Source organism: Aythya fuligula, chromosome 1 (genome assembly GCF_009819795.1).
Source record: "Aythya fuligula isolate bAytFul2 chromosome 1, bAytFul2.pri, whole genome shotgun sequence".
In the NCBI taxonomy this organism is placed as follows: Eukaryota; Metazoa; Chordata; class Aves; order Anseriformes; family Anatidae; genus Aythya; species Aythya fuligula.
In genome coordinates this window covers 47,322,252-47,336,958 of record NC_045559.1, presented here as the reverse complement: position 1 = coordinate 47,336,958, position 14,707 = coordinate 47,322,252, and the positions used below count along the sequence as shown (strand labels likewise).

At 39.7% G+C, this 14,707-nt stretch overlaps 2 protein-coding genes across 4 annotated transcripts in view; both read right to left on the bottom strand.

The window, feature by feature from the left end:
- The window catches only part of NR2C1 (nuclear receptor subfamily 2 group C member 1), a 53,332-nt gene extending 51,403 nt beyond the window's left edge, over positions 1-1,929 (bottom strand). Inside the window, exons 1-2 of one of the 3 annotated variants that reach the window (XM_032185641.1) lie at positions 1,047-1,294; positions 456-513 (exon numbers count right to left, since the gene is read on the bottom strand). The gene's annotated coding sequence lies outside the window, so the exon portion shown is untranslated. Of the gene's footprint in view, positions 1-455; positions 521-1,046; positions 1,295-1,898 lie in introns of those variants that run through there. The other 2 variants (XM_032185661.1, XM_032185650.1) reach the window with 2 other exon arrangements.
- A 5,490-nt stretch (positions 1,930-7,419) lies between these two features.
- FGD6 (FYVE, RhoGEF and PH domain containing 6) overlaps positions 7,420-14,707 on the bottom strand; it is a 60,996-nt gene continuing 53,708 nt past the window's right edge. The window contains exons 17-20 of the mRNA XM_032207684.1: positions 13,951-14,078; positions 13,125-13,253; positions 10,509-10,657; positions 7,420-7,749 (exon numbers count right to left, since the gene is read on the bottom strand). Of these exons, the coding sequence (XP_032063575.1) occupies positions 7,713-7,749; positions 10,509-10,657; positions 13,125-13,253; positions 13,951-14,078 (443 nt within the window). The 3' untranslated portion in view covers positions 7,420-7,712. The remainder of the gene's footprint in view (positions 7,750-10,508; positions 10,658-13,124; positions 13,254-13,950; positions 14,079-14,707) is intronic.

The window sequence follows — 14,707 nt, the reverse complement described above, 5'->3', positions numbered from 1 at the left end:
AACGGCAGTCAAATACTTCATTTGGCCCAGCCTGTCTTGATGTCAAGCTGAAGAAGTTTATTTCAAGTTAACACCTGAACAGCCTTCCACAGAAGGCCCAGCCAAACCAAGAAGATTAATTTAAGTATTGATACAGAAAGGCAATTTTTAGACCATGATTTTCAGAAAGGCTCATCCTTCCTTACAAAGTCTGCAGTACTTTATCACAAGATACACGGGACTCGCTCAAGTCCTTCTAATCTCCAAGAATTGAAAATGAAGAGTAATTCTTCAGAAGATAAATCCTTTGTTGCTTTGAGACTGTGGTTGGTAGAATTTAAAGCAGCATCGCTGGAATACAAGGCTGATGACTGAAAGGCATGAATATGGACAGCACAAGAATTTGATTAACTGCGCCTCCGCAATTTTATCCACCATTTTTCATGCTTATAAAGCGCTCTTTTGTGGCAGCTTACCTTACACCAATAATGAATTGGCACAAGTTTAAAATGCTGAAAGCTGGTTGAAACAGCACTGAAGAAAAGAGATAGTTCATTTAACTGTTTAAAAACAAAAAAAAAAAAACCTTTAATGTGGATGTTTTGTATCACCAGAACACCCACATACTATTAGGTATCGTTCAACTTTCCCCATGGTCATTGGCGAGCTGCATGCTACAGCCTGTGTGTGCACCCAAAAAGCTGTGCCCATCACAGATGGCCACCCCCAAACGCATGCCCTGCTGCTCACTACTTCCTCGTGGTGGCTGTTAACCTTCCCTCTGCTCTGTGAAAGCAGATACTCACACGAGAGCTCCCCTACCCGTTTGAACCAAAGTAACTCCAGTTGACAAAGCTTACTACGAGGGTTGCTTAAGCCAGGATAGCTGCCGAAGGAGGAAGGGATGCACACCCTCTGCATCTGTAGTGCTGACAGAGGAAATCCATTACTTCTGCTAGCAGTACAAATGCATACAAGCTAACAACCTGACCCTGCTCTATCCCTTTACACATAGCTGAGCTCCCCATTCCTGGGCTACATCAGGAGATGTTGGTTGTGCTCCTTACATTGCCAGACACGCAGTTGACCACCACCACATGAAAACACCTGGTCCTGTGACAAAAGAAGGCCTGCAATGTTTCTGGAGGAAGAATTACAGACAGAAGCAGGCAAGCATTTCAGATTTTAAGACTTCCCTCAACCAAGTATCCCTAGGGATATCTGCACAGCAAGGAGCAAGCTGCAGGCTAACTGCTCTGCGGGAGCAGGACATCTCATGGTGTAAGTATCCACCATGGACTAACAGGAAAAAATATATATATGTTTATAGTTATTTTCATGCAGAAACTGCTGTTATAGAAAAAAAAATAAATCTGAAGTTATAGAGAAGCAAGAGCCTGCAGGTGCACACCGCCTCCCCAGCACAGCACACACGGAGAAGCCCCCGCTCCTTTTCCCAAGCGCCGCGCCGTTCACACCGCCAACAAAACCCTCCCTGCAGGGCCGCAGCGCTCGCCCCCTGCCCCCTCCCCAGCTCCACCCCGAGGCCCCGGGCGGCGCCTCAGGGCCCCGCCGGGCCCGCGGCACGGAGCAGCGGCGGGGGCCGCCCCGCCAGGCCAGGCCCGGCCCGGCCCGGCCCGGCCGCGCACAAGATGGCTGCGCGGGGCCGCGGGGGGCAGCGCCCGGCACCCGCCGCCCGGCACCCGCCGCCCGGGGCCGCCTCTCCCCGCCGCGGGGCCGCGCTGCCCGGATGCGGGCGGCACAAGCGGTTCCTGTAGGTGAAAGGTCGGGGGGCGCGGGACGGGACGGGACGGGACGGGACGGGAGCGGCGGCGGAGCGGGGAAGGAGGGCGGCGGCCGTTACTGGCCGTTAACAGCCGTTGGCGGCCGTTACCGCGCGGCCGGGGGAGGCGCCTCACCTGCGGGGCCCGGCGGCGCTCCGGCGGCTTTATTTGGCGGCGGCGGCTGCCGAGCCGGGGGTCAGAGTTCGCGGCCCCGCCCCGCCCCCGCCCCGCCGCGGCTGCGCACGGAGGGAGCCCCCCCGCCACGGGGAGGGCCTCGCCCCGCCCCCCGCGGCCGTTAACGGCGCCTCAGGGCCGCGGGCGGCCGTTGGAGCGAGGCGCTGATGCCACAGCAGCGTCCTGCTCCTCTGCCGCTGTCTGCGTTTTTTCCCCCGTCCTTTTCCATCTGTTCAGTGAAGGCTGTAGCGCTGTGCTAACAGACCGGCAGGAACCTGAGGGTCACAGAGGCTGTACGCACGGCTTTGGTGTCTGAAGCCCGTTTATACGTTCAAACCGTTTTGCACAATTTGTACTGAATCAGATGATACAAGCATCAACCAAAGCGGATCTATGATCAGACACCATGTAACTTTACATTTAATAGAGTCACAGACTCATAAAGGTTGGAAAAGCCCTCCAAGACCATCTGGTCCAACCATCCCCCCACCACCAATGTCACCCACCAAACCGTGTCCCCAAGCACCATGTCCAACCTTTCCTTGAACACCCCCAGGGACAGTAACTCCACCACCTCCCTCGGCAACCCGTCCCGATGCCTGACTGCTTTCTGAGAAGAAATGTCTCCTCATTTCCAACCTGAACCTCCCCTGGCACAACTTGAAGCCATTCCCTCTAGTCCTGTCACTAGTTACCTGTGAGAAGAGGCCAACCCCTAGCTCCCCACACCCTCCTTTCAAGTACTTGTAGAGGGCAATGCTCTTATCTTGCCAGTTCCTTCACTGATTTTCCTTCCAGCATCCCACAGCTATAGTTGCGTCCAGCAACTCCAGTTCAAGATCACTAGTTCAGTATTTGCAAGCATCATATTTTGCTTTTTGATCAAACATATCAAAAAAGCCAATTTTTTATGGAAAAATGTTAAATCGGAGTAATTAATTTGCTAAGCATTTCCTGCAAGCATAGAATAATATTACACCACTCTCAATTTATGGTACTGGTCAATGCCCATGCTAGCCTGACTCGCACATCCACCTTCTAAATGAAGCTTACTGCAGTTTAATTTAATACCAAGGAGCTTGCACTAAAGCTCATTTCATACAGGCATTTTAATACCCGCAATAGAGCAGAAATGTCACTAACCAGTGAAAAATGTTTTGATTTTTTTTTAGCAAGTGACCCAATTCATACTTGGTCTGTATTAGAAAGGCATGCCCATGCAGCTGCGTCAGCCAGGATTACGAGACATCTCTATCAAAAATATATAGAAACAAAATCCTTTATGCTGTTACTGCAAGTTACCAAAAGAACTGCTTTCAAACATCCGTCAGAGATGTACAAGGAGGCAGCATAACTAACCTGACAGAAAAATCTCTCCCTTACAGGCCCTGCTGAAATCCTTGTGCCAACAGAAACTGCGTGATTCAGGCATACTTTAATAGATACAGCAGAATTGGATTTTGTGAAAGGATTTATTAATGCAACACCCTTCATCTATAGATGCAAATCTAGTTCTTTAGGATGCTTGTTTCTTAGGATCCTTTCTTTGCCAGCAGTACGTCTATTAACATTAACAGAATTAAATTAATTCTTCAGCACATTATTATGTGCTGAAGAATTAATTTCAACAAATTCAGAACAAAGCTTGAGTATCAGATGCAGTAAACAGTAAGAAGAGCAGGATGATGGGATTACTTTCTTTTGCAAAAAATAAACATGACCACAGCACCAAGAAAAATTCACATAGTTGTGACTATAGAGGGGGAGACAAGTACAAATCCTATGTCCTCACAAAAGTAAGAGACTACATGATTTCTGAGCAATTTTCAACATAAGACAGGAGAACAGCCCTCGTATTCAGCATCTTGTGGTCCAGAACCGACTTAGCTCCACCAATAAACATTCAAGACAATTGCATTAATGAAGTACTTTCTCTTTGGATTGAAGTATCCTCATCAGCTGTTGCTGCAGCTGCGGGTTCTGCTCACATCCCTGTAAATCACACTGCATTGTAGCACATGGGGCAGAGGGAGCCTCGCTCAGCCGTGGGCTGATGAAGCTCAGGACTGTCATTCCCCAGGGCTGGGGGTGGCTTCAGGAGATAAGGCCCCACTACTTGGTGTCCTGCAAGGTGGGACTGTGCAGGAACAAATTTTTGTTGCAGTTTGCCTGCAAGCTGGGCTCGAGAGAAAACAAACATCACGAATTCAGAGGCTTTTAGTTTGAGGGGCTAGGGAAGAAGGAACAGTAAGCCAAGAACTACACAGCAAGAGGTAGCTAAGGAAAGATAGCAGGGCAGGAAGGTGGAAATAATTTTCATGGCAAACATTGTCTTTGTAGTAAGTGTGAGTAGTGTCTTGGCTGATGTGAGCAGGAGTGTTTAAAACTGCTGTGTCAGCTGGTCAGATCCAGCAGCAAGCTCTGTCAGTCTGTGTGCACAGCTTACACCTTTTTGTACTTTTTTTGTTTGTAAGGGCAAAGCATAGCACGGACTTCCAAGTAAGACAGATGTGCAGGATAATGGCAGCAAATTCTTCTGCCTGGAAAGCAGTGAATGAATTACACAACACACAAAGCCTGAAAATATTTCAAAAACAAACACAGACTCAACTAATGTGAATTTATTTGTACAAAAATGATACATATCCACAGGAATATTTACAACAACTTTAAGTTGTTTTCATTTACAAAATAAAGATTCCATTCTTTCATTTAGACAGTACAGTTTGTGACTGCTCCAAATAAAAGCATATTTAGATGGTAAAATACAGGGGACAGCAGTTATGGCAAACATGCATTGAATGTGTCTTTCCAAACATCTCCTTACATTTGTCCTGGTTTCAGTTAAACCACAACAACATTATGATGGAATACACATAATTTGGCAATCAACTTTAAAAAAGAAAAAAATATTTATTAAGATGTATTCCAAAGCTGCTCAGCTATCCCTTTGTTTCAAGTCCATTGGGGATAAAAGAAGGTTTTTAAGTCAAAGATTTCTTAAAGGCAATTCAGGATCCTAGACCTTTCAGTTACCCTAGAATAAAGATGCTAGAACTAATCTTCAATGCTAATGTTTGTCTCATACTCTATTAAGCAATCTTAAATTAAAAACGATAGATGCATATAAGAGGTAGCCAGGTGTTTAATAACTACTGGTCTTGTTTAGTGATTTTTCTGATGTAGGGGTCAAATCAAGAAGCGACTTTACTTCTGATGGTAAAGAATCAAAATGGAAGGCAAGGTGGAGAAATAAAGTAACACTTCAAAAAGCAACCATCTGAAAATGTTATGAAAGAAACTGTGTTTGGGGCTCTCCATATGATACAAAGCACTGGTGCTGGAGAAAGGGAAAAAGAAATATTCAAACATGCTCATAAAGACTAATTTGTTTCACACACAGACAGCAATATGTGCTCTATTGTTTTTTAAGGCTCTGTTCAAATCCATGCCTGTCATAGACGATCTGTGGATTGATCTCTGCTTCTGGAAGAAGTCCTCTGACTTCTACGCTATTTTCTTGCTCTGCACCTAATCATCAAGAGGTAGTTTGTCGCCACACAGGAGGCAGAACTTGGGCACCTTACACAGCCTGTGCTTTGACTTTTATTGCTCTGTTTCAGTGTTGCAGCAGAGATCAATATCAGACCATAAATTAAAACTAAATGAAACTTGCTCCTACTCAAATTTCTTATTTATCTGCCAGTTCATGGCTTCCCATCTTAGCTGGTATGCAGTCTGTATAAAAATATTAAGCTCTTCTCCTTGATAACATCAACTGGAACAGCTACAGCACATCTATGTTACACTAGTATCAGATTTATTTCGGATACAGTAAAAACCATGTCAGAAATCACCCTGAAGAGACAGATTAATAGCTTACTTGGCTTCAGTCAGCAGCTGGTTTTGAAAAACTAAGTAAAAGCCCTTTATATATAACAGAAGAATATTTATTTATCATGTTTGCATTAAAAAGAAAGAGCGAATAAAGGCTTTGATCCAACTCCTACTGAATTTCAAACACTGCCTGGTCAAATCTCTAGCATTCCTCAGAAGAGCCGGATCTACAGCCTGAAGTCCCTGATTCACAAAGGTTCTTTACTAAAATGCTCAAAGTCAATGAAATTATACTTGAATACTCAATGTTAAGCATTAGGCTCCAAAGCCCACTACTAACCTAACAGCAGCTCAGGAAAATCAAGTCTCTTCAGAGCTGTCTATGTTAGTATTTAGACCTTGAGGTATTTGAGGGCATACAGAAATTTTGGCTTGCATTTTCATTCATGGTCTTTACGTGATGGCTACTATTCTATCATCATTTCCTTTCCTTTGTGAGGCCTTAATATAGTTATTAGCATTTAAAATATTAATTTCAAAGTTAGTTGCTTTTAATCCCATTTCCACAACTAGTTTGATTAAGAGGACTACCAAAAAACGTTGCATACAGTAAAATCAACTGGCTACATGTGCATCGCTTTTGACATAAAAATGGCTTGCTTTCATGTGTTTTTCATAGTTCTAGTTCCATTTATGCTATTACAGTGATAACATTTTTCCAAAACTTAAATAGAATAAATGCACCAGAATCATCAGCAAGTATTTCCTAATGAGGTATACTGACAATTTTCTTAAAGAATAAAAAACAAAACACCTAAAACTGAACTGTGTTGTAAAGTGTCAAACAGAACAAAACATAGTGTAAACAAAAGGTATTTCAAAGAATGGTATACAATTTCATTGCCACCTGCACTAAAAAAAAAAAAACAAAAAAAAAACAACTGTGTTTTCTGGGTACGGCAATTCCAGTTCAAGCATATTATTTAAATATACAATAGTTTAAGTTTTGGGGAGATGGGGTCCATATATATTTGTTTAGTGTTCTTAGAACAATAGTTTACACAGTCTTTCATATGGCATACAGAACTCATTCAACACAATTTTGAAACAAATAATGTATTTAATCTTTCTCCTGTACGCCAAAAATGTATTTTTACTCTGCTTTAAATTACGAATGGAAACATACAATAAAATATACCCTGAAATTGTTTGAAAGTAGCTCATTTAGTCTCTTTGGCATCTGTAGTACTGTAAAAGCTCTACTGCTTTCTCTCTGTAATTGCTAAGTCTGTTTTAAAATATTTGTCCATTTTCTCTTCTTTCATAATTGAGCTGTACTAGGTAATTGCTTCTGTGATACAGAATTTATTGTACTGTTTTAATTGGTATGCAAGATTTCAACTACCGTTCAAGAAAAGGAGCAGCATTTTATCATGCAACTTCTCATAAAGGAGTTTACATAGCCAACAAATATCCAAAATCTTTGAAATTCCTATTCTGATCTGTTTTTGTTAAACTGCAAGCTGAGTATCAGCAACTCAAGACCTATATACAAATCATGAGGAACTACACAATTGCAATAAATGAATTGTTGTTTAAAAAAAAAAAAAAAAGTACAAACTTTAGGAGTATGTTGACTCACAGACCTATCATTCTGAAAACAAGGGAAGTTTGGACCTCGATGCAGACCTCACAAACAATTTTGACCATTAAAGTAAACATTGAAATTTAATAAATAACACATTTTGTATCAACATAGAAATACACACAAGTCTTTTTAAAAATACTACCTTACACTAAAAATGCATCAAACCCTAATGCTGACAAATATACATTTTTTTTGTAGATTGACATGGCAGGATTCATTTTCTTGCAACAGTTGCTGTACTCTGTTTTACCATCATCCCTGGACATTTTGGTTCAGACTTGCTGACGCTGCTACAATATTGTGCCTTCTTGAAAAGCTTCTATCCACCTGTTGGAAAATTAAACAGTGTTATGAAGATACTGGTAAAACCACAAGTCACACTGCCCATCCCCTACAGATTCACACAGCAAGTAACATCCTGCTTCCATTACCAGTTGTTCTGTTAGTGCAAATGCCAGAAATCTATCCAACGAGTTCAAACCTACTACAGAGCTTGCTAAAAACGTCAAGTGTCAGTACAAGGCCAGGTGACTTTTTTTTTCCCATAATGAAGTTACATGCATAAAGAACAAATGAAGCTGGGGAATAAAGTGTTCAAAAAGCAGGAAAAGCCAAGGTTACATCAACTTTAATAACATGGCTTTCATAACATATACCTTTTTTTAAAAATGGCAATATGCCCTTCTGTAGTATCACTGCAAACATGATCTAGGATGCATCAGGGCACTACAAGAGCTGAGGTAGCTGTCTGCATAGCCCAGGCCTGCTGCTTTTGCCCCTGGTACAAGGACAATCCTGAAGGACTACTGGGGCTGAGGGAGGAAGTTGCAGGGAACATGGGCTGAGTGGAGGCGCGATGACAGAGTTTCTAAGAAACTTTCCCCACATTCACACACACAATATGTACTACTACTAAACCACATATTAACAGGTACCCTGCACATTGTATCTGTGAAAATACCAGTGTAAGGGAGGGAAGTCCCAGACTGCTGATGCCAGGCGCCTCAACCTGGAACTTCAGAGTTAACATTCAGACACTTCTACTTGTATCTATTTTAAGGATATGCTGGCTGCTCCTACTTGATTACAAGGGTGATAAACATCCTCACCTTCTGCAAAATCTGCAAACAATCAGTGTTTTGGATGCAAAAATGTTGCAAAAATCAATGATTCTGAAGCACTCTGATACTACACTGACAAATACAGTAAAAAAACTTAATAATTTTAATTCTGTCTTTTGAGTGAGGGCTGAATTGTGCGCATGTGAAGTTAAGGGGCCCACATACTGATGATAGAGCAAATGCTGATAGCTCAAATCGCCATCCGTTACTTTTTAGGGCTCACTATGTTTTCCACTGTCATACATTCATTAAACATAACTAAAAGGCTCTATGGACTAAAAGTACAACAAATTCATAAACAGTTTCAGCACTGAACATAGTACAGGACTAAAAAATTTCAAAGCTCAGCAAAAATAAATATCCATTAAAATTTATTGCTGCACTTAAAAAAAGTGCATCAGATATTTCTTTGGCCCTAAAAGAAAAAAAAAAAAAACAGTATCCCCTAATGAAAACAGGCCAACAGAGTGTTGTTTTTTCTTTTAATGCTATCAAAACAGCATTTATTTTGCAAGTTTAGCATAAATCTACTAAGTCCATTAAATACTTGGAGAATGCTTGCAATCTAAGGTACCTAATGTAAAATCAGTAAAAAAGACCTTGTAAAACAGACCACGTTCAATTGCAATTTTCCCTTCTGATTGCAAAAGCCATTGTCTGATTTGGAAAACAAAGCTATTGGAGGCCTTAGGATTTTTTTTTTAATAAAAAAATAAAAAATAAAAATTTAATTAAAAAAAGGATTTTTTTTTTAATTAAAAAAATTTTTAATTAAAAAAAAAAAGAATAAGAAAAAAACATAAAGAATAGTTTTGTTTTGTATAGTACAAACGAGGATGCAGCGGAAAGAAGAAAATACTGCCTTAATGGAAAATGAACTATTTGCATGCATCTGCAAGACAAAACGCTCCCCCAACAATCTAATGAAGACCGTGTGTAGAGAAGTATCATTAAGTATGTTCTCCACTGTTCAAAATTTCCAGTTGTCATAGGTACTTTGGGGTTTGTTTTTTTTAGAACATCCCTATTTGCACAAAACTATACCTACAGCAATTTGAATGCATAAGTAGTAATAATGGACTAGTTGGCCAACGAAATCTATTTTATTAATGTAAAAGTCACTTGAGAAAATTGCATTGAAATCCATCAGATACACTAGGTATGTAGGCAAGACAAATGTATTGCTTGCATGCTCATTTTTTAGTTTACTCCATGATTCATATAGCAAATAGCGTGGGGTTTTTGGTTTGTTTTATTTTTACTAATTAATGAGCACATTTCAAGGTTACTTTATATAAAATAAACACAGTATATAAACTGATAAATATGAGTCCAAATTCAGACACAGCAGCAGAACTTAAAGCAGCTTGTATGAATGTTCTCCGAATGCAGACTTTTCATCCAAGCATATTAAGCACGCCTAGATGCTCACGCACATCTGCAAACACGGTTCACACTTCTGTACCTTAATTTTCAGGTTTCACTTATTTTAGTTCCATATATTCACTAAAAATAATCAAAATTTAGAGCTGGAAATAAAATAAAAACAGGGACAGACCAGTCAGCTTTTTGAACACATTTTGCAGATTTCTACAAAGGTAAAGCATTCACTTTTCACTTGAGCAGACCAGGTAAAGAGATCATGGAATAGGCTATGAAAAAGAAGGACTTTGTATTTTATCTTAGACTTTCCCGGGTCTAAGAAGCCTGCATCTTAATTTAAAGAAAAACAAAACCAAAACACAATGTTTTACCCAATTCCACTCCATTTTGATTGCCTTTTCAGAAGTGCTAATGAAAGCAGGACCTGTGTTTAAACACTTTATTTAAAAAAAAAAAAAAAAATCTGCTTATATAATATGCACCTACTGTACATATACTTAATCCATGAATATTAACATTTATGATTTCTAAAACATTTTTTCCTGGAAAAAGTAAGAGGAATTAATTCAAATAATTTCTTACTTTTGAGCTGAATGGGGATCATCTGCTTTGAATATGTAAAATAAAGTGTTTTTGTGCAATAAATGGAACACTCTAGACTCTGAGTTTTCATCTCTGACTTCACTGACTGTGAATCCCAGTAAAGGCTGGCTCTCTAGTGCTGCCACATCCTATTTTAGGGAGGAAAAAAATTGAACAAGACAAAATTAGAGCTGGTAAGATATATTAAACAATACATTTAGACAACATTCACGCACCCTACCATTGCAACACATTATACAGCAAACAAGTTGTTACAAATACTCATGCACAAATTACTGTTTTTTTTTTTTTTTTTTTTTTTTTTTTTTAAATAGTCCATGCAGGAAAATAACAAAACCACACAGACTTCAATACTGCTGTTGCTCTTTTTTTTTTTTTTTTTTTTTCCCCTCCTTATAGCATCTACCTTGTCTGTCACTGTATAATCTCATCATTCTGCTCAGAAAGGACCTCATATATCATAAAATCAGGCACCATCTGGCCACAAACCAGAAGTCCATCTAGCCTAATACTCACTCCACCAACAACCTTAGTAAGTTTTCATGTCTTAAGAGGGACATGAGATGCTCTTAGCTGCATTAAGTATGCTAGAAGGAGGAGCAATGGATGTAGCTTATGGTCTCAAGTACTGTAGTCTCACTCCAGATGGTTTTGATGGCTAAACTCATTTTGCTTTATGATGCTGAAAGTTAAATGGATGGAAAAAAAGAAGTTGCTCAGTGTTCAAAAGTGATTGGCTAGGAAAAGAGTGAGAACAGAACTTATGCCTTTTAGCTTCTCTTCATTTAATTTAAAAACATGGCTAAAATGCAGCCTTTTGCCTTTCTCATTCATCTCAATTACTTCCTTCTTCAATGCGCTTATATTTTGATTAATAAAGACAGTGTGTAGCATTTTGGGGAAAAGAAATATTTTCATCCTGTGCAATTTCCAAAATATTCTTTTGCAATTAGGCAAGGTCTTGCAAGGTTTCTGCAGGACCTTACTCTATGTGTAATGTATACATAAAATAATCAAAGAATGTGCACAGACACTGATACATCAGGTGAAGACTTTGGTAATGGCCTTAACACTAAAATGGTAGTATCCTATGAAAACAGCATTCCTTGAAGTTGGAAAACAGTCAAGTAAGGCAATCTATCTTCCTATCTATGTCCTTATGCCTCATAAAGTGCTCTTTTGAACGCTAATTGTTGTATCACTTGGCATCATTGCAAGTGGCTTAAGTGGGATTTCCTGGCTAAGACTATGTTGGACCAGCCACCACACCTGCCCCTGAGACTCTCCAAATAACCACCTTGCTGGAATGAATGAAAAAGAAGGACGGATATTTCTCAGTTTAAAGAAAATTGGAAAGAGCTGATTTTGTAATGGTTAGCTGCAAATTAAAGCTACTCTGGAAGGCTGGTGTCTCAGGGGAAGCCAAGCAAAAGACAATTTAAGGTGACTGCCATGGCCTAATATGCCTGTCTTCACAGTTGCTGCTGAGGTTTCCTTTGACTGTCAGAAGAGAGACAATGCTTTAAAATGTTTGTTGTTGTTGTTGTTTATTTGTTTTGTTTTGTTTTTTCAAATCTGTGCAAAAGGGATTACTTTGCACATAATTACGATATTCTTAGAACTACTTGGTTATTTACTATTGCCGATATCCTGGTGGGAGTAACATCACAGGCTCTGGACGTAGTTCAGAAGTGCTAAAATAAAGGTTGGCACTGGAGCACTGCAACCCAATAGCAACTCTGAACACAAATGCCCCCTCAAATCAGAAAAAAATACTGAGTAGGGCTGGAGTGGGGGTGAAGAGTAATTCCTTCTGTGGTCAGAATAAGTTGGGCCTTACCATTTAAGTGAGGGATGACAATACCTTTAAACACAGGGTTTGTATATTACAGCTTTCAAGAGTAACATCAAGCTATAACTTCTAATAAAAAATAAAAAATATATATATTTTAAAAGATTTTCCAGCCCTACTTGATAAAACTACAGCATACTCAGCACAAGCTGGGATGGACAGAGTTTATATATATTGGTTGAATTATTCCATTATTCCGTACTGCAGTAGAACTGAACATTCTAAATAAATAAGCAAATGCCATTAGGTAAGATGCGTTTCTTATTTTCTGCTGCAGCACTGTTTATTAAATAACTCCAGGCTGGAGGAGACAGTCTGAGGAGAAGTCAATAGATTTAGTTTGCTCATTTTCCATGCATTCAAAATACCTTACGGAACTACAAAACAAGGTATTTCTAGATGCTTTTATAATGTTGTTTTATAATGTTGGCTTTGCCATTCTTCCAGTGTGCTGCATCTGAACACATCCCCATGTATTCAACTGACTCAGAACATACCTATAACTGTGCAATGGTGTGCAGTGCAGAGGTACTCAAAGCTAAGTCTTGAATCAGAAACCACAGATTTATCAGTGTATTATGGCACCAAGCTCACTGGGCCTCTTCAAACTACTATACTGCAATCAGATTGATTACTAATAAGTGATCTAACTTTATAGCCTGTTTCTAGGTGATAAAAATAAGCGATTGTTACAAATACAGTATTATCACTGGATATTTGATTTCTAAGAGGTCAACTCTTACCTCACTAGCAGCGTATGTGTATAGCACCTTGTTTTTTATAACAAACCATAGGTGTTTCCATGGTTTCTTACTGCCCTTAGATCTGTGTAAGTAGCCACTCATTGTAGAGTCTTCTGTATTTGCTGAAACCTGAAATGAAAAGAAACCCCAAGAGGATGTATACATTTGTCCAGGTTTTTCCAGTACAGATTTTTTAAAAACAGACCTTCAGAACCCTGTCCTGTCGAAGACAAATTCTATCCTCATCTCAAGTTAATACTGGTAATTAATTCAGATGGCTGAAAGAAAAACAATTTCATTGGCCACCATCTCTCTGCCTGGAAGAGAACTTTCTGCAGTCACTAAGAATTGGAACTTAAATTGGATGCAACAGGATGAGAGGGCTGAAACACTGAGACCCATACACATCTGCAAAACACACGTTCCTATATAAGAAAGCAAATTACTTCCTCCCATTCCCAAGACCTCCAATGTAGGCTGGCAGTTTAGCTCTATATTTTCTAATTGTAAGCTGACAGATGAGTTGGTGTGGGAGTCTTCTAAATTACTCTTGGTGCAGAGATAAATCACACTTCTTTGAAACACGGGGAAGCAAGAAAGAAATTACAATTCCAGACTATCTAAATCACAGTCTTATGCAGTTTATACGCTCCATATGTGTATATGTAGTTTATTGCTCCATAGCTGAGGATTCTGTCGATGTAAAATTGTGGCCCAAATCACTGTTAAAAGTGACTTTTGACTTTGGATTCTAAAGACAGTTAATATATGGAATTATTTTCTGTTGTTAACATTGATAATGACTTTTGATCAATAAAGCACTTACTTCTTTGAGAGCTGCAGGAATTTTTTTCTGCTTTCTTCCAGAGGGAATACTTTGTAATACTGTAGACAAGGCACTTGATGGAGATTTATGGTTGACTGGAGATCCGCTTTTAGGAGTGCATTGGTTATCTGAAATGCATAGGATGAACATATTGCTTCCATATAACAGATGGATATACAGAAGCAATGATTCTTGGACTATTTGCTAAAAATCAGCTGATATTGTATTCTGATTACAGGGTGTCAAATGTAACACCTAATCACATTAAATTCAGTGTTGAATTAACTTTTCAGTATTATCAACACCATGAGTTAGAATCCCCAAACCCACATCAGGAAGGAAAAATAAATAAATAAAACTAAACAGATTGGTCTTGCTTGTTTCCAAAGTCTGTTTTGTTGACGTTGATATGCCTTTGCCCCCATGCAGAGTAAAACTTCAAGTCTTAAAAAACACACCAAGTTTTTAAGGGAAGTCCTTTGCAGCTAAGTCTGTATTTTACCTCTGTTCCTCAACACTTTGTCTTCCAATTCTCTATATCTGGTATCTTCTGCCTTTTTTTAAATCTTTTTCTTTCCCCAGTATGGATGGCATGGATGCTGTAGAGCTTCTCTTCCAGCATTATGCTACCTCACAGGCACATGGTTCTAGCTCATTCCCATCTCCAGAACGTGTGCTATGCTTTTCTCCACTGCAGCTGGCAGTTCCTTCACTTCTCTTGGAAGACTTCTGCAACACTTCATTCTTTTAAAACCCC